General features: G+C 39.4%; 2 protein-coding genes across 6 annotated transcripts in view; one reads left to right on the forward strand and one right to left on the reverse strand.

Moving 5' to 3' along the window:
• The window catches only part of LOC126251818 (D-aspartate oxidase), a 253,875-nt gene that overhangs the window by 137,346 nt on the left and 90,397 nt on the right, over positions 1-26,132 (reverse strand). The window contains exons 1-2 of one of the 4 annotated variants that reach the window (XM_049952473.1): positions 17,865-18,198; positions 13,490-13,533 (exon numbers count right to left, since the gene is read on the reverse strand). The exons of 1 other annotated variant lie outside the window; for it this stretch is intronic. The gene's annotated coding sequence lies outside the window, so the exon portion shown is untranslated. Of the gene's footprint in view, positions 1-13,488; positions 13,534-17,864; positions 20,352-26,132 lie in introns of those variants that run through there. 2 more of the 4 variants (XR_007545789.1, XM_049952472.1) reach the window with 2 other exon arrangements.
• The window catches only part of LOC126251817 (DNA replication factor Cdt1), an 89,115-nt gene continuing 83,637 nt past the window's right edge, over positions 20,655-26,132 (forward strand). Inside the window, exons 1-2 of one of the 2 annotated variants that reach the window (XM_049952466.1) lie at positions 20,655-21,085; positions 23,702-23,794. In XM_049952466.1, coding sequence (XP_049808423.1) covers positions 20,708-21,085; positions 23,702-23,794 — 471 coding nt within the window. In that variant the 5' untranslated portion in view covers positions 20,655-20,707. The remainder of the gene's footprint in view (positions 21,086-23,701; positions 23,795-26,132) is intronic. The other variant, XM_049952465.1, reaches the window with a different exon arrangement.

Genomic DNA, 26,132 nt, shown 5'->3' on the forward strand with positions numbered 1-26,132 from the left:
CTAAACACAATGCTCTGTTGTCTGATTTCACATAATGAGTTTACAACAACAATATAATGGCACCTACTTATAAACTCAATGGGGACTCTGCATTTGGCATAACTCGTGAAAGCATGTGAAGCTAACTTAAAACTACAGATACGGCAAGCCTTACCGTCCCTTAACAAGTTAATGTTCAAATCACTCCCCACGTAAGTGATATATGTTAAACAATACATCATCTTACAGATAATGATGACGAATAATGAGGAAATTGCTGTAATGTACATAGAGAAATTGGTCGATACTTTTATGTCATGAAGCATGTTTCTACCTTGTTTGGCTCAATACTACACATTTTGTTTTTATTTTTGCTCTAGCATCTAGTTTTGGGATAACTTTTGTTCATTTGGAATCTTCCCAAAAATATCACACAGCATATTTTGTTTATTAGGTATAACGCTGAAGTAGTTACCAGTATGTCTAAGAAATTCCTTTTTATGTTCTGGCTGATGACTCACCGTGTCTACTATCCAGCTAGTTGTCTTGTTTACTCTTAGCTTATTTAAAATAGTGAGTCAGGCTAACCATGGCAATAGGAAAAGTAACCCAACTGAAGAGATCCTTACAATTAAGCTATCATTTTTGGTAAACATTTTTGGAAACAGTGATCAATAGGGTATTGTATTTTAACTAAAGTTCTGTCTTGATCACAACACGTCTCAATAACATAGGTGACCGGTTTCGCTTATATTTATATAACCATCTTCAGACCCATGGCTTCCTTGGAGGATGGTAGGCGGAGCTCTCCTCAGCTGTTACGAAGTCAAGTTGAAGTGTTGTGATCAAGACTGAACTTTAGTTAAAATATAAGCTATCATTTAATTTGAAGACGGGTGTGGTGCAGATAGATTAATACAGGGTTATTCAAAACGATCTAGACACTTCCAGCTGACTGCAAGAAATGTGTGTATTTGGGTGGAGTGGGGGGGGGGGGGGGGGCTGAATTTGTTGTGAGACATTGTGGAATATTCCTGCTTGAACCCCTATAGTTTCATGAAGTTCCAATAGGTGGTGGCACTACATGTAGCCTTCAAAATGGTGTCTGTCATGGAGGTGTGTTCCAAGTAGACAGTATCACTGAGCATCACGGGAATTCATAGGCACTTGCAGAATGTTTATAGAGACCTGGCAATGAACAAAAACAGTGTAAGTCGCTGGACATGGCATCTGTCATCAGTGCAACAAGGTTGGGCGAATCTGTCCCATCTCCTACATGCTGGCTGGCTGCACACAGCTGTGGCTCCTGCAATGTTGGAATGTGTGGACACACTCATTCGAGGTGATTGATGGATCACAATCAAACAGTTCGCTGCACAACAGGATGTCCTGATTGTTAATGCCAACACACTCGTCCACCAGTTGGGGTATTCAAAGATGTGTATCTGCTGGGTTCCTTGCCACCTAACAGAAAACCATGAAGAGTAATGAATCTGCGTGGAACTGCTTGCACATTAGGAGGTTGACTGTGACAAATTTTTGTCGAACTTTATCACAGATGAAACAGCTTCACAACTTTGAATTGGAAACAAAACGCAATCCATGGAGTGGTGCCACACCAACTACCCTCCAAAGAAAAAGGTCATATCCACACCCTGAGCCAGTGAAATAATTGCAACAGTCTTCTGGGACTCTGGAGCAGTTATTCTGTTTGATGTCCTCCCTCATTGTGCAATGATCAACTCTTAAGTGTACTGTACTACTGTCAGGAAATTGATGAAACAACTTCAATTTGTTCATTACCACAAAAATGAAAACTAACTTCCTGTTCTCCATGACAATGTAAGACCTCACAGAAGTCCGTGCACCCACGAGCAGCTCACAAAACTACGTCCTCATCAACCCTACATGCCGAATCTCGCACCTTCTGACTTCTATCTTCTATCTGTTTGGCTCAATGAACAATGCACTTTGTGGGAAGCAGTATGTGGATGATGGGGAGGTTATTGATGCAGCAAGATGTTGGGTTCAACATCTACCAGTAGAATGTTACCATGGGAGCATAAAGGCCTTTCCAGTAAGGTGGCAAACGGCTGTCACATTGAACAGAGATTATGTTGAAAGAAAAATAGGGTTTTGTAGCGAGAAGAGCAGGGACTAATATGTGGTGTACTGGATCCCAAATAAAACCAATTTGCTTTCAGGGGAGGAAAAAACTGTTGTATTACTTACTGAACATCCTTTGTATAATTATTGTATGGATATAGCAACTCAAGAACTTTGTTTTTTTCCCACCCCCTCAGCAACAAGACTCATGCTTATTTCATTCATCTATTCAGTGGGTCTTCTTTAGTAAAGGAATACTTGAAAACACAGTTAAACATTTCAGCTTTTTGCTTTGCTACCCTCAATTTCGGTTCCTGTCTCATTCGCTAGGAACTGGACAGTCACAATGGTGCCACTAACAGCCTTTACATACGACCAGAATTTCTTTGGAGGTATCACGCATTGCCCTCTTGGCAGACAAATGTGTTTCATTCACCATCTCTCTATTTATAGCCGTAAGCTTCATTTTACACCTATTATGCAGTAATCTCTGTTTCTTTGTAAGTTTCCATATTGTGACTATATACCATGGAGGTTCCCTCCCATTATGAACTGTTTTGCTGGGTTTATATCTATTCAGTTCATGGTTCACTATTCTTTTAAACTTGAACCATAGTTCCTCTACATGCTTCTGTCCTGTGCTTAAAGTTGGGCTATTTCATCTCAAATCATACAGGTCAAGCGAGAATGTGTCTCACAGTTATTTCGATGTTTGCTGCAAAAAAATTCATGTTGACGATCCACACCCTACATAACTACAATATTTCTATTTTCTGATGATTTATTAAAATGCTACAGACCTCTCTACAAGAGAATATTCATGAAAATGTCACAACGAGAGGGAAAATTGAAAAATTGTAATAAAGACACCAAAAGTGATACAGATCTGAATTTATTTTCAATAAATACTTTGTTCCCAATACTATGAGACATGATTAATACACACACATCTCAGCACTCTCTCTCTCTCTCTCTCTCGTTTTTTTTTTTTGGGGGGGGGGGGGGGGGGGCGGGCATAAACTATGAAAATTTGTAACTTTTTGCAATTTTCAAAATTATGTTTTGAAAATATGAACAGTCACAGGATGTTAACTGTATTGAGATAGGATAAAGAAGAAGGATTGCTAATTGTCAGCTATGACATTAATGCATTAAATTCTTAATGTCAGTTAGACCGTCAGCGAGAGCGCATCGCTAGCTCCTGCTACTACTAAGGCGAGTACACCGTTTGCTTCTTACATATTTTACAAACAGCAGCGACTTATTTTCAGTTATCTGTGTAATTACTAGTTTATTTTTGTAATTTCTTGCGTGTTCGAGTGCTTACTAGGTAGAACCTTTTATTTCAATAACAGTGTTTTTGTACTTATTTGCTGCGCTTAGCTTTTAAATAGTTTTTCTGGGAAAACCTAGCGTAGTTTTCGCGTCTCGTATTTCAGTGAGTGTTTCTTGATTATCAGAGTAGCTCATAAGAAGATTATCTTGGGAATTTGTCACCGTATAGAGTAGGGTAAACATAGTCATGTGTAGGGACTGTGGTTGTTGTGAGCGGACGCAAGGAGAATTGGCCACTCTTCGGGGACAGGTGGAGGCTTTGTCTGTTAGGCTCATCGAGCTCGAGGCGCAGGCGTCGGCTCGTAGTGGCGTTGGGGCAACTGTGGTGAGACCTATGCCTACTTCGGTGGCCTTGGAATCACATGGAACCCCTGATGTCGCTGCGTCTTCCGGCAGTGAGCATCTTACCGGGCAGCCATCACTCCAGGGTGAATGGCGGACAGTGGTGGGCTCGCGCGTGCCTGGCCGAAAGGCGAAGGTGGGATCTGGCCGCGTGGCGGCTGCCTTACCCCTTTCCAACAGGTACGGGGTGCTTCCTAGTGGTGATGACATCGTTTCCGAGCCACCACAGGATGCCTCGCCTGTTGGGCCAGTGGCCGATTCTCCGGCAAGGTCCCGACAGTCACAGAGGGCGGGCCTATTAGTTATAGGGAGCTCCAACGTTAGGCGGGTTATGGAGCCCCTCAGGAAAATAGCGGGTAGGTCGGGGAAGAATGCCAGTGTGCACTCGGTGTGCTTGCCGGGGGGTCTCGTCCGTAATGTGGAGGAGGCCCTTCCGGCAGCTATTGAACGCACTGGGTGTGACCGGCTGCAGATAGTAGCACATGTCGGAACGAATGACGCCTGCCGCTTGGGTTCTGAGGCCATCCTTGGTTCCTTCCGGCGGCTGGCTGATTTGGTGAAGACAACCAGCATCGCACGCGGAGTGCAAGCTGAGCTTAATATCTGCAGCATAGTGCCCAGAGTCGATCGCGGTCCTCTGGTTTGGAGCCGTGTGGAGGGTCTAAACCAGAGGCTCAGACGACTCTGCGACTATAATGGTTGCAAATTCATCGACCTCCGTTATTGGGTGGAGAACTGTAGGGCCCCCCTAGACAGGTCAGGCGTGCACTACACACCGGAAGCAGCTACTAGGGTAGCAGAGTACGTGTGGCGTGCACACGGGGGTTTTTTAGGTTAGAGGGACCCCCCCTTGGGCGAAACGATAAAATACCTGACGGCTTACCAGAGAGAACATTATCATCGTTGATAAAGAACGTCCGTCCTCAGAGACCAAAAACAGGAAAAGTTAACGTAATATTGGTAAACTGCAGGAGTATCCAGGGCAAGGTTCCTGAATTAGTATCTCTTATTGAAGGAAATAGTGCGCATATAGTATTAGGAACGGAAAGTTGGTTAAAACCTGAAGTGAACAGTAACGAAATCCTAGACACAGAATGGAATATATACCGCAAGGATAGGATAAACGCCAATGGTGGAGGAGTATTTATAGCAGTAAAGAATTCAATAATATCCAGTGAAGTTATTAGCGAATGCGAATGTGAAATAATCTGGGTTAAGTTAAGTATCAAAGGTGGGTCAGATATGATAGTCGGATGCTTCTATAGGCCACCTGCATCAGCAACCGTAGTAGTTGAGCGCCTCAGAGAGAACCTGCAGAACGTCGTGAAGAAGTTTCGTGATCATACTATTGTAATAGGGGGAGACTTCAATCTACCAGGTATAGAATGGGATAGTCATACAATCAGAACTGGAGCCAGGGACAGAGACTCTTGTGACATTATCCTGACTGCCTTGTCCGAGAATTACTTCGAGCAGATAGTTAGAGAACCAACTCGTGAAGCTAACGTTTTAGACCTCATAGCAACAAATAGACCGGAACTTTTCGACTCCGTGAATGTAGAAGAGGGTATCAGTGATCATAAGTCAGTGGTTGCATCAATGACTACAAGTGTAATAAGAAATGCCAAGAAAGGAAGGAAAATCTATTTGCTTAACAAGAGTGATAGGGCACAAATCGCAGAATATCTGAGTGACCACCATCAAACGTTCATTTCTGAGGAAGAGGATGTGGAACAAAAATGGAAAAAATTCAGAAACATCGTCCAGTACGCCTTAGATAAGTTCGTACCGACTAAGGTCCAAAGCGAGGGGAAAGATCCACCGTGGTATAACAATCATGTACGAAAGGTACTACGGAAACAAAGAAAGCTTCACCATAGGTTTAAGAGTAGTCGAATCATAGCTGATAAGGAAAAGCTGAACGAAGCGAAAAAGAGCGTAAAGAGAGCAATGAGAGAAGCATTCAACGAATTCGAACATAAAACATTGGCAAACAATCTAAACAAGAACCCTAAAAAGTTTTGGTCATATGTAAAATCGGTAAGCGGATCTAAATCCCCTATTCAGTCACTCGTTGACCACGATGGCACCGAAACAGAGGACGACCGAAGAAAGGCAGAAATACTGAATTCAGTGTTCCGAAACTGTTTCACTGCGGAAAATCGTAACACGGTCCCTGACTTCAGCCGTCGCACGGACGCCAAAATGGAAAATATTGAAATAAACGATATCTGAATTGAAAAACAACTGCTATCACTTAGTAGCGGAAAAGCATCCGGACCAGACGAGATACCCTTAAGATTCTACAGTGATTATGCTAAAGAACTTGCCCCCTTTCTATCAGCAATTTATCGTAGATCTCTGGAAGAACGTAAAGTACCTAGCGACTGGAAGAGAGCACAGGTCGTTCCCATTTTCAAGAAGGGTCATAAATCAGATGCGAATAATTATAGGCCTATTTCACTTACGTCAATCTGTTGTAGAATAATGGAACATGTTTTGTGTTCTCGTATTATGACGTTCTTAGATAATACAAATCTCCTTCATCATAACCAACATGGATTCCGCAAACAGAGATCATGTGAAACCCAGCTCGCCCTATTTGTCCAAGAAATTCACAGTGCCGTAGACACTGGCGAGCAGATTGATGCCGTATTCCTGGACTTCAGGAAGGCATTTGATACGGTTCCGCACTTACGTTTAGTGAAAAAAATACGAGCTTACGGAATATCGGACCAGGTTTGTGATTGGATTCAGGATTTCCTAGAAGAAAGAACACAACATGTCATTCTTAACGGTTCAAAATCTGCAGATGTAGAGGTAATTTCGGGAGTACCGCAAGGAAGCGTGATAGGACCTTTATTGTTTACAATATACATAAATGACTTAGTTGACAACATCGGTAGCTCCGTGAGGCTATTTGCAGATGACACGGTTGTCTACAAGAAAGTAGCAACATCAGAAGACTCGTACGTACTCCAGGAAGACCTGCAGAGGATTAATGAATGGTGCGACAGCTGGCAGCTTTCCCTAAACGTAGATAAATGTAATATAATGCGCATACATAGGGGCAGAAATCCATTCCAGTACGATTATGCCATAGGTGGTAAATCATTGGAAGCGGTAACGACCGTAAAATACTTAGGAGTTACTATCCGGAGCGATCTGAAGTGGAATGATCACATAAAACAAATAGTGGGAAAAGCAGGCGCCAGGTTGAGATTCATAGGAAGAATTCTAAGAAAATGTGACTCATCGACGAAAGAAGTAGCTTACAAAACGCTTGTTCGTCCGATTCTTGAGTATTGCTCATCAGTATGGGACCCTTACCAGGTTGGATTAATAGAAGAGATAGACATGATCCAGCGAAAAGCAGCGCGATTCGTCATGGGGACATTTAGTCAGCGCGAGAGCGTTACGGAGATGCTGAACAAGCTCCAGTGGCGGACACTTCAAGAAAGGCGTTACGCAATACGGAGAGGTTTATTATCGAAATTACGAGAGAGCACATTCCGGGAAGAGATGGGCAACATATTACTACCGCCCACATATATCTCGCGTAATGATCACAACGAAAAGATCCGAGAAATTAGAGCAAATACGGAGACTTACAAGCAGTCGTTCTTCCCACGCACAATTCGTGAATGGAACAGGGAAGGGGGGATCAGATAGTGGTACAATAAGTACCCTCCGCCACACACCGTAAGGTGGCTCGCGGAGTATAGATGTAGATGTAGATGTAGAAACTGCCATAATATTTGTACTTAAAGATGACAGAACCTGAAATTTTTTGGTTATTTACCTAGCTCTACTTGCTAGGTCAAAAAAAATCATGGACACTTACGTACTTAAATTGACCGCTGATTTTAAGTAAATATCATGCAAAACTGGTATTTCTGAATCAAAATAATTACTTTACAACATTACAAGTGAGTGGGAAAACAATTCATAATTTCGTTCGAAAGCATTTTATACCAATCATTTACAAATTATTATTGTCTTCTGTCATGATTGTACTTCTTCATGACTTTCCATGAGTTAATACGGCCTACAATGTAACATCAACACTGCACTGTTGAAAGGAGTTCACTTGGTTTTTTCCATCTGCTTCCCATTGAACTTGTATAGCCGAGCTGAATTTGCACACAGACAAGGATGATCCAACACGAGAAGTACTTGGGAAATAGGAACTGCACCCTGATCTTTTGATGATTGCCATTTGAAAGCATTAGCAGGACCATGAGGTGTCATAAAGGAGACAGTTATATCTCGCAGCTCATGAGAGTCACTTATTATCTGTCCCACCCATCACTGATTGTCATACACACAAGAAATGAAGTGGCTCGCTACAAAGTCCTCTAGCAGTTTTTAAAAAGAGATTTTGCATCATCAGTCACACACACGCTTAGGAAATGTGTGGCCCCTAGATGCAATGTAATCAATTATCGTGCTGTCAGCGTAGCATGCATGTGGAGTCACGAATGAGATCATTACTGACAACAGCAAAAAAAAAGTGTGATGCTTCAAGGAACTGGGCAACACATGTGAATACTGATACCTGTAGTGTGTGCCAGTGGTAATTTTGAATTTTGTTCTGCAAAGCAACAGACCAGTTACCAATGAAGTCGAAATGAAGAACTAATGTGTCAGTAGTCTGGGATATGGTTGATTTTACTTTTGTTATGACCTATCTCTGAATCCTCCGGATATGATGGTGAGCTATTCCTTTCATGACCCCAACGCCTAACCTCTGTAACAAACTTCTCTGGCTCTACTGTCTTCTTCACCAACTCCCCTCCCTCCCACAATGCATAGGTTATGTCATTGTCAGTATCCTGACGGTGTAATGCTTCAACAGCCATCACTCCAGCACCATGACACATTGCACACTCCTGCAACCAACATTTATCTTGGGGCTCTCGACATATACACAATAGCATCAGGTCCACCTCTGTTTACTTCTTTCCTGGGACACTGGTTATGGCGAAACAAACACTTTTCAAATTAGTGCAGTAAATACATATGCATAATTCCTCCACTGGCTAGCATTTTACCCATTTTGGTCATAAGGAGTAGAATTTTGTAAGACCAATTTTTAAATCGGAGCTCTCCTTTTTCATTAGGAGCTACACTTTTTAACTTTTCCAGCATTTTCACTAACAAGAGATAACATCAGCCTAGTTAGGACTTCGCCTGCTGCAATCTTTGTCATTACTTAGGTAATATTCCAGAGGAACAATAAGCATATCATCTTGCAATGGATGCCTACAGTATGAATCTGGGCATGCCCAAAAACCTTTCTCATTCTTTATTTTATGAGCTTTTGAAATCAAATAATATGAGGAAGTGGGTATATCTTTCTGTATCTGCTGCTTAGAGCAGCTATGTTGTATCAGAGTTAGTAACTGTATCTTTTCAGTATAGGTGGCTGCTGAGCTAGCAGTATTTAGGTTCTGAAACCACACATCACATTCCGTACACATATCACTATCTTCAGGTTCTGCACCAAGTGTATCTACATTGCACAATTCATAAAGTTTTGAAGATGTTGCTTATGTAATACTTGTTTCAATTTGTTCCATTCTTATTTTTAAACACTGTTTTCTTCTTGTGCTTCTTATCTTTCTTGGATGTTTAAGGGGGTATATAGTAGGGGCTATAGCAGAAATTTTGACATTCAATGCATCAACAACTTAACGCCAGGAATATAAACATCAACAATGTCTTCTTCAGTTTAACATTTGGGCAATTGTGATCATTCAGGTGGGTGGTAACTAAATTTTTACTTGTAGCGAGTGTAGCAATTCCTGAACAATGGATGTGATGCTAATACCGTTACTTGAGGACCAATATATTTCTGCAGCACATCTGAAAGGTTTCCAACAACTGTTAAGTGTTTTTCCACGTCCCGTAAACACCACCACCTTGCGCCTTTTCTTTGTATTCCACACACCCCATTCTTTCACTACTGTATTTCCTCACTAACACTGTATCTAGCAAGAAGTTCAAATCAAATACAAAACGCGATGCATAATGGTTTATGCGCAAATTCTCACTTGTTTGTTAAACAGAAGAATGCAGGAAACAATGTTGCCAACATGCATATTGCACACTAGGAATTCAGTGAGATATGCAGAATGTTGAAACACTTAATACTTACACAGAAAAATATTACCCACTGTCTTTGCACTAATCACTAATAAGTTAAACAAACAATATTGTGTGTAGTTCTCAGAAGGCTTCAGATGGGGTTTTTGGAGTAAACAATTTGTAAAAACACAATTTTTTACATTTTTAGTAATAAATACTTACATAATACAGAGAGCTGGAGCAGAAAATATATTGTTTATAATTACACCAGTAGTATCTGGTAATATGACAGAAAAAACAGCGTTCTGTGGCTCTTCAAATTAGGAAAAAAAAAATTTAAAGTTAATTTCTTTTTTTTGTCTTAAATTTGTAAGCTAAAGGAAGTCCGTAAGTGTACGGGTGATAACTGAATTTCAACACATTAAGAGGGAGTTTTTTAATGCCAAACACCTGCCAGGTCTCCAGTACTTTTGGTTTATTAGTTATATATATTTTTGGCCTATAGGATATTCCATGTAGAATAGGACACACCTATGATTTTAAAAGCTTAAAATTTGGTACTTTTTTATATATTGTTTCAAAAGGCCAGACTTTTTATTGTATGGCGACAATGGTCGGTTGCCTATTTATTGCTTTCCCTCCATAGTTCATAGCTATTTTATAAGGTCATATGTTTTTCATGTGATAAGAATGTGAATTATTGGAAATTCTGGACCTTCATTTCAAGTAAGTGGCAGATAAATTAGTATATCATTATTAATGATATGAATATAATAGAGGAAAACATTCCACGTGGGAAAAATATATATAAAAACAAAGATGATGTGACTTACCAAACGAAAGCGCTGTCAGGTCGATAGACACACAAACAAACACAAACATACACACAAAATTCTAGCTTTCGCAACCAACGGTTGCCTCGTCAGGAAAGAGGGAAGCAGAGAAGGAGAGAAGGAGAGGGAAAGACGAAAGGATGTGGGTTTTAAGGGAGAGGGTAAGGAGTCATTCCAATCCCGGGAGCGGAAAGACTTACCTTAGGAGGAAAAAAGGACGGGTATATACACGCGCGCACACACACGCGCGCGCACACACACGCGCGCGCACGCGCGCATGCACGCGCGCGCACGCACGCGCACGCACGCACGCGCACGCACGCACACAAGCAGACATATTCAAAGACAAAGAGTTTCAACTCTTTGTCTTTCCCCCTAAGGTAAGTCTTTCCGCTCCCGGGATTGGAATGACTCCTTACCCTCTCCCTTAAAACCCACATCCTTTCGTCTTTCTCTCTCCTTCCCTCTTTCCTGACGACGCAACCGTTGGTTGCGAAAGCTAGAATTTTGTGTGTATGTTTGTGTGTATCGACCTGCCAGCGCTTTTGTTTGGTAAGTCACATCATTTTTGTTTTTATATATATTAGTATATCATTATTTATATTACAGTTACATACCCTAATGTACTGCAAAAACAGTATAAAATTGATGTAGGTAAATTATAAGTAAGGATAAATGACATAAGACAACAGCACGAACTTTCATATAACATGAGTCAGTTTCACGTAATTAAGTTTTTATATTAAGAGGAATGTTAGAGCTAACTTTCTCTTGTTCAGCAATTTAATTCTTTGTGTGAATGTGTAACCAACAACACTATTAAAAATTTCCCAATTTCAAACAATATAGTAAGAACAGAAAATTAAATGTGTGATGTGTGTAATCTGAGTCACAGTTATATATTTTTAAGTTTAAAAGATGATGATGACGCTCTTACCAGCAGCAGAAAGACAGAAAAGGAAGGGGGGGGGGGGAGTTAAAGTGTGAAGGATAATATGAAGAATTTAAGGAGAAGCACCTTCGGGTGGGTGGGGTGGGGTGGGGGGGGGGGGGGCAGGGGGGCTGGGAACAACAGAAGCAGAAACAAACTCCTACAGTTGAGTCAACATAAGCAACAACTGTTGTTATTAAAAGAAAGAAGAGCTAAAATTAGGGAGAAAGTTAGCAAGATCCGCAACCTAGTAATGCTGGTTTGTCGCTGTATAAGTCACATAGTGCTCTGGGTAAAGCCATGGCTTGAGCCAATAACTACTTCTGATCTTCACCAGGACGTGAAGTTCTAGTTGTTCATAAGTTGTTCCGTGACTTGTGTGGAAATTCATCAGATGGAAAGCCTGAAAGACCCAGCCATGGCAGTAGTTCACAAAATAGAGTTCTTAATTCTAAATAATACAGAGTTGGTAGCTGGTTTCTACTGTCGTGACCTTAATCACCAGTCACCAGGCAGGAAGAACAAGAGTGATTGGCGAAAATAATGAGAAAATGACCACTCATATTCATCACTTAAGACGTGTCCATCATGGAAACACACAAAGCATTCAAACAGGAACATCATTAAGTTCAAATTGGGAAATCTAAGTTTGCAGAAGTACAGCCACCACATGTTCAGTTAAGCAGCAAACTACCTCAAAGTACGTTGAGTAAATATCACGAAAATTTCATAAAAGTTATCGGCAGCCTTCACAGGAAACACGATAATATTTCAGCTTACAGCATCACATTTGTATTGACCATCATATGCCAGCCACCCAGTGAGCTTTGTTGGTGGAATGAAGGTAACACATGCCAAAATGGTAGAGCTTTCAACAAAGCCTATAAAATTGATGATACGGAAATTGTGAATTTATCATGGTATTTTTGAATGATGTAAGAAAATGGTTCAAAATTATTGAAGTCAAAGAAGGCTCTACAGCTGATACAGTGAAGCACATAATTTCCTCAATTCCTCAGTTTCTTCTTCATTACCATACAAAGAGCACTCAGCCTGCATCTTATTATCAGCAAAAGGAGATGGCTCTGACTGAAAGTTCTAAGCCATTTGCATTGCTGCATGTTTATTTTGCTGAAAATTACACTTGTGTTTATCAAGATGAGGTGCAAAGTGCACAAGCACAAGTTAGTATTGTCACTGTGGCATTTAGGTTATCATCAACTAATTGTTGCTGTTTCAGAAAATTTAACCCATGCCAAGGATATTGTAATTGCTTACATTGGCAAGATTGTTAGTTATACCTGAAAATGTGAAGGTAGTTTCAATCTGATTAGACGGACCTGCCTCACAATTTAAAAACAAATATATTACTGTTGCTGTACCTAAACTTCAACTGTTCCACAACATGGAAATCTATTGGAACTTTTTTGTTACACCCCATGGTAAAGGAGCCATAGATGGAATTGGTAATGTTGTGAATTGGCAAGTGTGGAATGCGTAAAAAAGTGAAAATCCATAGTAGGTGATCCATCACCTTTTGCTCAGACAGCTGCCAGTACCACAACTATGCAGGTTTTTCATATGTCTGCTGATGAAATTCAAGGAATCAGTTTGAGAGTTAATCCGGCTAGTTAGTTAGAAGCTCAAATATTTTCTTCAGCATCATCAGTACTAAACATAAAAAGCATTCACTGCTTTCATTACAAGATAAAGAGTACTACAAAGATATCTACTATCTCCAGAGAATTTCTCTGCTGCAGATCATCATACTGAAGAAACTCTAGAAAGTGTGAAAATTGGAGGCTGGTGCAAAGTAGAATATGATGGTAAATTCTATGCTGGAAAAGTACATGCAATTTTTGGAAATTCTTACCCAATCAGTGCTATGGAGCATGCTGGTCACTATTGGAAATGGGCCTGCAAAATGCGATGAAATTCTGTACACACAGCCAAAATTATAAGAAAACTAATCTACCTGATGTCAATGCAAGAGGATAATTTCAATTCACTGACTTAACTAAATTACAGTTTATTTTCCTAGGTGTCGTACTCTTATAATTTATCATAATGTTTACGAAGTGAAATGTTAATGATAAGTACCTTATTTGGTAAATAATTTCACATTTTCATATTTCTGCTCACAGGAAAAAAGTTTTTCCAACAATAAGTAGCAAGTAACACGAGTCACATAACATTGTATCATGTGCTTTTTTCACTATATTACAATGTTTTACATGGTATAAATATTTTTAGAAATCTGTAACTGTGTCATTTGACTGCCAGCATAATATGCATTTTCTGTGATAAAAACCAGATCCATACTCCCTAATAGTCTAGACACTTTTGATCTAAAATGTACATTAACAATAGGATGTCCCACATTTGTAATATGAGTCACTATATAAAGTACATTCTTGTCCTGTAATTTTAATGTGCTTCCCTGCTTAAATATTCATTCAAGATCTTTGCCTGAATAACACAATATATAATGAGTTACAAAGGAAAATATAGGTTTCTAGATTGCTAAAAAGGCAACATAATAAAACACTGATTTCAAAATGTAACATGAGTCACCATGAAATCTCCCCTCTACTGTTTTAAGAGTTATCATCAAATTATACATTTTTGAAAAGGCCATACAATCTACAAAAAAAATTCAGATGAAATGAAAATATATTATTTATTAACACTTATGATATAGAGGTCTAATATATATTTTTCCCAGAGAAATTCATGACCTCGAGTTGCCATGACCTGTATGATTTGAGATGAAATCACGCAGTTTCACATTCCTCATGACATATCACACTACTGATTTTTTATCTAGTTTACAGAACATATTTATGTCTCTGCTTGTTTAAGTTGTCCTTTGTACTTTGGTAATCATTGTTGCCACAGTTGCATCACTATCTGTTTCAAATAGTTTTCAGAGAAGACATTTAGTAAAGTTTCACAGGAAGTCTTATCACGTCCACCACTAACAAAATTGGGATAACGGAAGCATCCAATTCCACCCCTCTGCTTTGACCAATGACATCACCAATATGGCGGAAATGAACATTCACATTAACTCCCATACTGCTCCTATCCACACCACCAGAGAGCACCACCGATCACATCAGAACGACACCTACAAATACGCCACTCTCACAAACTAAACTCCGCTCAATCATTATGTCACACATCACAATAGCTTTACATCACAGGTCAAAGCCGACGGGTGGAATCTGATGCTTCCGTTGACCCACAAAATTGTAATTTTTCCAATGAATTCTGAGGTGATCAAATTTTCCATAAATGATCACAGTATGATTAGGGAACTTACGTACAAGTGAGATGAGGTTCTCTCTAAAGTTTTCAGTTACTCAGGAGATAAGTCTGGTGGGCAATAGAAGGATCTAATTCTTTTTTGCCCACACCTGAGACTGTGTCATGTCCAAACAACCTCACATACAGCTTCAATTTCTATCTTGATAGATTCAAGTTCCTTATCCTCTGCGACAAATACACTACCTCCATTTCCCGTTACCCCTATCCTTTCAATATACATTTAAATTTTTTCCAGAAATCTCAGTGCTACCAATTTTTGGTGCCAACCACCTTTCTGTACCAGTATTATGTGAGCTTCACTGCTTTTTATGAGTGCTTTAAACTCTGACACTTTGTTGAGAATGCTTCAGCAGTTTACCATTAGGATTTTAATACTATAATGGATGGGAGGCATTTCTTTCGATCTTACACTGATACTTCTGGGTTTCCCACAGCAATTGTTTTTTGCACTGGATGGAGAGTTGCCTAATCTAAAACAACCCTTGTGTGTACCCCACACAAGCTACCTGAGTAGCATCTACTGGTGTGTAGTGCATGCCTGGCCCATTTATGGGGACCCTACAGCTCTCAACTCTATGGTGCAAGTCCAGAGAGTCTGAGCCTAGCTTGTCATATAACCTTTGAAGTCTTTGATTCAATCCTTCCAATGGCCTCAGATCCCAAGCACCACGATCTGATCTGGGGACAATGGTTCCAGGAAAATGGTACAAATTGTGGCCTTCATTCAAACTACACATACAATACGGGTCATTTCAACCATCTCTGAAATGACCCAAGACAGACATCATTTGTTCCAACATAAGCCACAATCTGCCGTTGGTTGCACCTTGTTCCCTCAATGGCTGCTGGAACAGCCTCTTCAACAGTTGACTCAAGCCACCCAGACATCTATATTGAGTGCACCTGGTGTCCCTTCCTGTCCCTTGCTGCCATTTCCATAGAGGTAAATTATTTGGAGTAAAGATCTATGAATGGAAATATGGGCATGCTACTAATTTTAGGGGTTAACCGAAGCGTCCGATTCCACCCGTCGACTTTGACATGTGATGTAAGGCTGTTGTGGTGTGTGACGTCACGACGGCGCAGAGTTTAGTTTGTGATAGTGGCATGTTTGTAGGTGTCATTTTGATATGATTGGTGGTGCTCTCTGGTGGTGTGTGTATGTGTTGTGTGTTAGGTGATGTTTTTGGTTTAGTTTGCGTGTGTGGTGTATTTATAGGTGGCATATTGTTGTGGTCAGTGGTCCTCTATGGTGGTGTGTTTATGGTTAGTGTGTTATGTAGCGTATGGGGTTCATTTGCATGGTAGCATTGCACGTGTGTGGTATCGGTGGTGACTGTGCTTTCAGCGAAGTATTTTTCAGGGAGTTAACGATTTTAGTTTTGTTATGTCGACGTTATTGTAGTTTTTTTCTGTTATTCGTGTGTGAATTTTGGTAAATCGCTTTGTTTATGTCTTTGTAGGTGTGGATATGACTGACAAGGTCAACAGTTTTCAGCTGTCGGCGATGATGGGAGACAGTGGGTTGTCTCTAATAAAATTTCTTCAGCTATTCGGCCTGTTGGCTGAAGTCGTGAAGAAATCCTGTATTTTTGACAGAATACATTACAAATTAAGGCAGAGAAATATGAAGGAAGTTCAATTTTTCCAAAATGCTTTCTGATAATGTGATTGGAAACGACTGTTGTAGTACATAAAGGAGAAGGCAAAACAATGGTAAAACACTGTGTTCTCAAGCCATCACTCACTGCTGATTAACACTTAGGCTACCAGAGTGGAAACTGCTGGTAATGTGCATCCAAGGAAACAGGAAACATGCCAGGAAATCAAATTTCTGCAACATTCCTAAAGTGACTTCACATTTAGATTTTTCCTCATTCCATCAGTAGATGCCAGGAAACAGTGTGTGATGTGTGATTCTGGCCTAGTTCTTCTCCACCCCCCACCCCCATTTTTAAATACCTTGATGTGATGTCAGACTGTGTATAGTGTAGTACGAGATATGTGTTAGATTGGTAGTTGACAATTTGGTTATGGATTGACAAACCCTACAAATGTGAAAGTGGAATAAAGGGTGTGGATAACGTGTACTGATCTGTAGTGTAGCCTGATGCCTATGTCCATGTTTGCTCCGTGTTCAACATATTTTCATCATAAAAACTTGAACTGAAAAAATAAATTCAATAAATCTGTACAGCATAACAAACAAACATCCAAGTAGTATTTTGGTGCACATTATGTACACATCACAAACTACGAAATATGCAACTAAGAAGAGAAGGCACTGTGTAACTGTAATTGAAAAACAGATAAATATTTAACCTTCTTTTGTGAAGAAACTACAAGTGAATTAAAAATTCACAGATAATGTAGTAATGAGGAGGAAACTGAAGGTCACGAAAAAAACAAACAGAAAAAAGACCCTTACTGCTACAAAAAAGAATTTAATTCCGAAAGAAGCATGATTGCTGTATCTTAATCAGAGACCTGTAAAGAGTTGACAGTAATATTTTATACTTAGCATTAGTATCTAAAGTATGAAGAAATTGCATAGCAATAAAAAGTAACTATAAGGTTAAAATATAGCCTAATTATAGCATTATAGGTCTACAGGCACCCTTTGCAATTCCTCATACTGGTACTGAAATGAGAGCTGTCTTGGAAAGGACAAGAACAACTCAATTTCAGGTTGAACTTAAGAACACTGTTCCATAACTAGGAATTTATTATTAATCGATGGCATTCAAAGGTACCCCGTAACCAACGAATCAATGGCTCCATATATTGTTACATAAAAATTTCAAACTAGAAAATTATTGTTTAAAGAAAAAATTGGTTTAAGGAAGAGTACCAAATTTCAAATGTGCTGTCTCGGCTCTAAAACTATCTTTCTTAAGAAAAAACATATGTATACTTACACAATATCTAAAAGATGTTAATGGGCGATCGCTTTCTTTCCAGTTCTAAGGTAAGCTTGGAAAAACTCAAGTTCACAATGCATACCGGTACTTCCAAAATGTCTAATGAAGTATAAACTTTCTGCACAGGTATTCAGCATCACTTGCACACATTTAAAAACACAACACTTCGAAAGAATTATTAAATATACATAAAAAAGGTGAAGGTATTTGCTTTTCTGTATACTTGTAAATTTACAGAAGGAAACACAAAACAGTAAAATTGCTGAAACTAATATCAAGGTAAAAAGATCCAGTCAAGTTTTAAATTAGCTACTATGTCGTCACTAAACATTTTTAAGATTGTCTTTGGAGCTATATGTCTAACGAATCGGAGAGTTAAACTAATTTAGCCAGGGATGTTTCAAGCATTCTGCAGCAGTTGCACGACGTTCTGGATCAAAGTCCAGCATAGGGCGAAGAAAAGCTGTGAATTCTCTTGCTTCCTTTGGGTCCCAATCGTATTTTTCAGTCAAGACTTCAAAAAGTCCCCACGGTTTCAAACCCGAGATTCGGCGCAAATCACATTTTTTATTAAAGAACTGGCGGGAATGTTTGCCAGACATAGCTATCCTTCGAGGTATTTCACCCAAAAGTTCGATAATATGAGCCAAATGATCTTCATCACGAGAATAGTCTTCCCCTGAATGTGGCTCAAAGAGATAATCCCCTGTAGCAAGTTCAAATGCCATGCATGCTGTGCTCCAGATATCTGCAGACGTGCCATATCCAGCTCCCAGAAGGACCTCCAATGAACGATACTGGCGTGTTTGTATGTCCTCTGTGAAATGACGGTAAGTCCAGCAAGCATTTCCTAAATCTGCTATTTTTACTTCAATATCACACACCACAAATGCTGGGTCCAGTTCAGGTTTTGCATCATGACTAAATGATGTATACCCAGAAGATTGGCGGGATGGTCTGCCAGTAACAGATTTTGTTTCTTTCTTTCTTGTTGTTTTATTAACAGAACATGTTCCACTCTCACCAGCTCCTTCATCACATTTTTCTGAGTTACACAGCTTCTGAGAATCAGAACTTGATGTCTCTTCTGCAGCACCATCTCCCATTGACTTGCTGTGTTCTTTTTTATCTATCCCATTTTGATATGCAGTGTCTATTACCTTTGAGCTGGCATCATCATCATCTTCATCATGCACCTCATCAAACACCTCAGACTGAGTTTCAGCAGATTCTCTATTATCTTCTGGTGACTGGCACTCCAGTTCCAGTGCCATTTCTCTCCTCTTCTGTTCTTCAGTCTCTTCGATCTGTTCCATTTGCTTTCTCAGCAGTTCAGTCTGGCGCTTTGCTTTCTTTTTTAATTTCTTCTTCTTATTTTTTGACATTTTTACATTTGGATCCGGTTCCTCCCTTGGTGCAGTGCTGACTAATGATACAGGCAGTTTAAGGCCCATTGTATGAAGTTCTGTAGCCTCGCAGGCAAGTCTCCTAATATAATTTTCGTCTACACATACCAAAACGTTTTCAGGTTTTATATCAGTATGAATAATTTTACATTTGGTATGTAAGTAGTCCAAACCTTCTAATACTTGTCGAATAATAGATTTTACATTCTCTGTTGGAATGCCATGATAGTTACTTCTGATGATTAATTTTAACAGATTATGACCAAGAACTTCGAATACCATACACACGTGTGTTCCATTAACACCGCTTATTTTAAAATCGTCCAAGAGTTGTACTGTTTTGTTTCGTTTAGGATCGTTAACATCACTTTCCCGCACGACTTTCAACAGTTTTATTTCATCTAAGGCAGTCTCCGTAAAATGTGAAGCGCTCTTCACAACTTTCAGTGCCACAAATTTCTTGTCATACATATCCCAACAAAGCCATACAGTTGAAAAATGACCCCAACCTAACTTTCGTGTGACACGATATCTTCCGTTAAACAAATCACCTATTTTGACTGGATGGTAACCACCTTTGCAATAATCTGCAGGATCCTCCTGCTCATCATCGTCGGAGCTGAAATAATCATCTTCATCTTCTATAGTTTCGTTTGAAGACGAATGAGATGGTTCTACTTTATTTGAGTATGCTCTTCCATCTCTTTCATTTTTTCCTTTTCTTTTACCAGGTTTCGGGCGTTTCTTTTTAGCTTTAATAGCAAATACTCTCCGATTCACATCAGTTTTCGAATTCATAGCAACGCTTCAACTTATGTTTCTCAAATTTAAACATACAAATATTTGACACACATCCCTCAAACTACGATCGTTATTGTTTGAGCATGGCGGCCGGTGACAACAAAACCCTAGATATTCCCTCTGACGCAATGAACACAATGATCATACGGTTAAATAGCATACTGGACTTCATTTACTACACCTGGAGACGTTTATCACACACTATTATTTAGGAGGCACTTCACAACGCAACTTCACCACCCTCAAACACAGATACACTGACATCGCCATTGCTAGAAACATTACAAGTAGCAATTTTTCCAAAGAAAATTCAACAGTGCATAAAAAAAAGGAAAGCAGTAAATGCTACCAACTTCCACTGCGTGTAGCAATTAGTTCTGAAGATTACTACCTGTTTTTAATTGATTAACAGTAATTATATGAGCGCGTGTATCTTTTCGTTGAATATTTGTTTTATGTAGATTATCATTTTTGCCAACATAGCTTTAACAAAAGGCTACATCACCTGATTATAGTATTGCCACTGGATGCGCTGTAGTATAAACCGGAAACGCGGTATATTGTGAACTGTGCAGTGGCGGGAGAGTGAGTGTGAAGAGTAGTGTTTGTAGTGTGTGAGATTTCAAAATAAAAATGTCACAGAGTGCAATTACAAATTACTTTATCAAACGCAAAAGACATACAGCAGATGATGTTAAAACGCAGTCTAAAGTTCTTATCATTGATAAACGAAACGAAAACTTACAAAACGATTCATGCAAAACGATTCTACGAGGTGACGCTAAGGCTGATGGAGAAAACAGTAACAGGAAAATTATATTGAAATGTTCTTCGGACAGCCAGAATCCTGTGCAAAAAAGCACTTTGAGTGAACAAAAAAATAAGTCAAACATCAGACGTTGTGGAAAGAAGACGCTCCCAGAAAAGAGAGTTTCATTTAATTGTGATATCAGAGAATCGTTTCAAAATGCAAACAAGAAGTTTCCAATCGTCGAGAAAAGTGAGACAAAGGTATAATCGTTAATCATTGTAGCTGTTTTACTGACCTTTTTATTGTACTGTGTTTGAACTGCAGTTTACTTTTAACTTGTGATGTGTTTAGTGCTAGAAATATGTAGTAAAAGTGTTGCATAGCTTTTGGGAAGCCTTCAGACACATTCAAGAATAACCGTTGTATTAAGTAAATTAATGACACTTTGCGCTTGTGCCCCACAGACGTGGGATGATTTCTTCAGCCACAATTTACAATTGTCTCTAAAGGGTTACATTTTCCAAAGTGGGAAAAACTGATTTTGTTGTGCTATTTGTAACATTAGACATTTTGTACAGTTGCGTAGGATACGTCAGAAACGCTTAGAAATTATGTCTTTAGTGTTTCCATATTCATTAGCATTGTAACAAACCATAGCTGAAGGCTTTATTTTAACATTATAGTCCCAAATATGTCAATTAGGCATGCAGATGTGGTCTTGTTGACTTTAAGCTTTACCTTAACGTATGTAACTGTACTCCCAAATCCTACATATTTCTTCACTTGCTGACTGCCTACCCCCTCAAATCCTGATGCTCATTACGTGAACCATTTGTGTTCACCATTTAACTCAACAGCAAGTCTTTCTGTTGTTGTTGTAAGTTTGGTCTAGTTTGTTATACATCAACCAGATCCCATTTGTGTCATTATTCAGGCATAGTTATCAACAGTTTGCTCTGCGTTGGCTAGAGATTTTGATTTGATTGCCATTGTGTGCTAACTCCACTTACTACAAATGTGTCTCCACCCAATCCTGCAGTTTAAATGGAACCAAGTTTTTATTGTATCTCATATCAGATGAATGTTGTAGTAATCAGTGTGAAGACTGGTTTGATGCAGCTCTCCATGTTAATCTAACTTTTGTAAGTTTTTCATTTCTACATTACTCTTGCAACCTATATCTGGTATAACCTTCCTATGATCACCAAATTGCACTACTTTATGCACAAATTAAGTTTGCATTTGGCACAGTGCCTGTTGGGAGTACTGTAAAGGCATCTCCCATTTACAGTCGCTCCTAACAGCCATCACACAAAGTATCAACGTAGTTTGCACAAATGGTAACTATTCCTCTATTACACCCTATCAAAATATCCTTTCTTTTGATCAAGTTATGTTGTAAAGTAGCTCTTTTCTTACCAATTTGATTTGGTGTCTGTCCATTAGTTGTATGACCCATCCAGTTAAGTAATTTGTTGTATCTGACAGAATTAAGATGTTATTAACAAACCTTAAAGTTGTTATTTCTTTCTCCACAAACTTCAATAAGAGGCCTCCTTTGTGTTATAATAGAGGGGAAAAATTAGAATTAGGAGAAAGTTTATTTTCCTCAGTGGGTTATGTATTGTTCCTGCAGTTTGATGCATGTAACTGGAGCCTATAGGCTCTATAACAGAAAAAAAGTGTGTGGTGTATTAGTCAGTTACTTCGCTGATTCAGAGGTCCTTTGGTCCCTTCGGCTTCTCCTTTTTCCTGCTCACCCAGTGTTCCTTCACCTTCTGGCTATGTTCTTCTTGTCTCTGTTCAGTCCGTTGTCTTCGTTTGTTGTGTGGTGTCTCTTGTAGTTTTTTCTCCTTCTGATCAGGTTCTTAAGGAGTGTTTTGTTTTGTATTGTTCCTGTGTGATGTTGAGTTGTTCCATGTGATTTGTTACTTCATTCATCCATTTGTTGTTTCTCCTTGTGCTGACTGAGTCCAAGGTCTGTCTCGTTACCCTATGTGGTGCCATCCTGCTGAAGTGTCCATAAAACTGTAGTCTTTGTTTCCTGATTTGGTATGTTATTTTCTCTATGTGTTCATATAGTTTTTCAGTTGGCCTCTTTATCCATACCCCGTCTTTTTGCGTCGCGCCGAATATTTTCCTGAGTATTTTTTTGTTCCATCTTCTCTATCTGTTTGATTCGTGTCTGTCCTTGTACTACTGTGGTCTTGGCTGCACATAGTGCTTCTGGTAGCACCACCGTCTTGTAGTGTCGTAACTGGCCTTTTGTGAGGTAGCTTTCTTATTTTAGTGATTCCAAGTCAGTTTGTTGGCCTTCTCTAGTTTCGCTCTTCTCTCTTCATTAGATACCTTATTTCTTCCTGTAATCTGTATTGTTACTTCATTCATCCATTTGTTGTTTCTCCTTGTGCTGACTGAGTCCAAATTTTCTGTTCTGTGTGTTGTCCCATATTTTGTGTGTAGTGATGTGTTTTTTTGGGTGCTCATGAACTATGTTTTCTTGTGTGATATCTGTAGTCTGGTCTTGGCTGCGATTTCATGTAGTTCCTCTATGGATCTTATTGTTTGTTTCTCATACAATTATGATGGCTAACTCGTCTTGAGACACACACACACACACACACACACACACACACACACACACACACACACACACACACACTTGGTCTACTTAAAATAAAACAAGAGAAGAAATATTTGATTACATCATTGGTGTATTTCTTGTGTTACAGATAAAACTACCCAATTTGCTTTTCATATTGTGAGAAAGATGGTCGACTAGTTAGTATAGGATTTTACATGTTGTTGCAATCGTAGAGATCTTTTTGTGTGAATTTTACATTATAGATTTCTAAATTGTTTGCTTGTGGTTACAGGAAACTTGTCTTGAAAGTAAACCATCAGAGAATGGAAGCTCACAGCTCAACCAGGGTATTTCTCCAGAAGGTGGAGAAATGGTGGTGTTGCAGGTATACTGATATCAACAGATCTTTGTGTTAAAATCCACATTCATATAATTTATTTGGTAATGAGTGTAAAAATACCTTGTTTCATTACGACATAGGCGGACAGGAGTATTATTTGTTCCTTCCTCAACTATCATGTCCTGCTTTCTGTTTTTGAAAATTATCAATAATTGTTACTGGTAAATTTTGTGTCTTGAAGACTTTTTTCCATATGAGCCCATATCCTTATCAGGGGAAAAATATCAAACAGAAAAAATATTAAACAAAAATAATCACCTATTCATAATATAATTTAAATGGAAAGATAAAAAATCTACTTGCCAAGTGGCAGCAGGGGAAGGATTTAACTTTTACAAGCTTTCAGAGCCAGTGGCTCCTTCTTCTGGCACAATAGTTGAATGGGAAGGAAGAGGGGTGAAGGAAAGGGGCTGGAGAGGTTTAAGGAAAAGGGTACAGTTGAGAAAAGTCACCCAGGTCTGGGTGACTTCGTTTTTTCCATGCTGCCACTTGGTGAGTAGATTTTCTTTCCATTTACATTAGAAAAAATATTCGGACTCATTGAAGAAACCCTGTTGGACAAACAGCAAAAATAACTGTAATATGCCATAGATCACTAGTGTAGTCTTTGAATGGGAAAAACAGAAAATAAACATTAAAGTTTATTAAACTTTGATTCCATCTATAACATTGCATGTTCACAGAACTCCACAGCTGTTTGTGTTAATTGACTTACTGCATTATATAAATGTCATCTATTTTTTGCATTGATGGCATTACTAAAGTTGAATAAAATGTATTTAGGAAACAACTCTGAAATTAGCTGTTAGAAGCAACTATTAACAGCATGGGATTGAACCGAGACAGTCGTCATCTCCCCAGTTGAAGCCATTGTTGTGCAGCCATACTAACACAACTGTAGTATTTGTAACTCTTTAACTGCACATTACACTGTGTTTCGCCCCACAAACTGTGAAGTTTGAGAAGACAACTCTTGGAGACGACATCTATTTGAACTGTAAATTCTACATTTTCCCTCTTCTCCTAAACAAGTGATTAAGTACTGCAAGGATTAAGTTGTGCAGCAGCAGGAGGGTGGGGGGGGGGGGGGAGAGGAGGAGGATGATCTGCTTATGTGAATCAGGGACGAATTTCTGGTAGCATATTGTAACTAAGTTTGTTTAATGCTTTGACTTGTGGAAGAATCTCTGTGCCATGGTGTTAAAATGGTCCCTTGCTGTAACTCAGTAAGTGCTGTGTGAGGAAGAGATACTGAAAAAATTGTAGACTTTATTTCAACAATGTTCTGCACAGGGTTGCATCCACCTTGATCACAGTACCAAAACCAAATTTATGCTCGGAAAACTGTAATCTTTCTAGAACAGCCTGACAACCGATAAACCCATATTACACGGCAATTGCTAACACCACAATATTTCCCGTCACGTTAAGCAGTGCTGAATCTGCAGTGTAGTAGAATCACAATCTATCATTTCAAGAAATACACTATAACATTGTAAGGAACATTTTCCGATATAAATGTCTCACATTATATTAGGTCATCATCTTGGCCTGTTCTCATTACTTGAAATCCAGCAAAGAACTTCTTTGGTCTATCTGACCATTCATTCACATATACAAATGTCCTGTCCACCATCATTTCATTTCCACTGAAGTTTTTTACCTGATCCTTTTTTTTTCTTTTTTTTTTTTTCTTGTCTCTTCTAGTAATTCTCAGTGTATCTCTCTCCATTGGTCAATGAGGACTGAGCTTTAGAATGGTTGTTGCATTAAAAGTCATTGTCTGACTCCCTTTGTTTGGAATCTTAATGTTTTGGCTACAAGTCAGCCATTTCCAGAATGAACTTCCACTCTACAGTGGAGTGTGCACATACATGAAACTCCCTGGCAGATAGAAACTGTGTGCTGGCTGGGTGAGTGTAAAAGGGTAGTGCTTTGGAGCAGGGCCAAACATGCCACTAGCTGCAGATTGTGACACACATTTGAAGATGTTTATCACCTGGGCTCCGAGTTCTACTCGGTCCATTCCAGCAACTTGTGAGAAATTGAGACCACCCCCTATTCTCAATGGAATTTAAACAAAAATCTGTCTGCTGCAGTGTCCTCAGAACTGATGGTGGCTCCCCCATTCTGAGCTGACTAGACGGCTTAGTCAGAGATGACAAAGATTCTGTGACAAAGTAGATCCCTCCCTCATTACTAGCCATTAAACCGGCTGCATCCCTGTGAGCAGCTAGCTACCCACACCCAACCCTGCTTCCTGCCTCTCACCCCCCCCCCCCCCCCTGTACCCAACCCACCCCATTGTCCAATAAATGTGGGC

Source organism: Schistocerca nitens, chromosome 4 (assembly GCF_023898315.1).
Source record: "Schistocerca nitens isolate TAMUIC-IGC-003100 chromosome 4, iqSchNite1.1, whole genome shotgun sequence".
In the NCBI taxonomy this organism is placed as follows: domain Eukaryota; kingdom Metazoa; phylum Arthropoda; class Insecta; order Orthoptera; family Acrididae; genus Schistocerca; species Schistocerca nitens.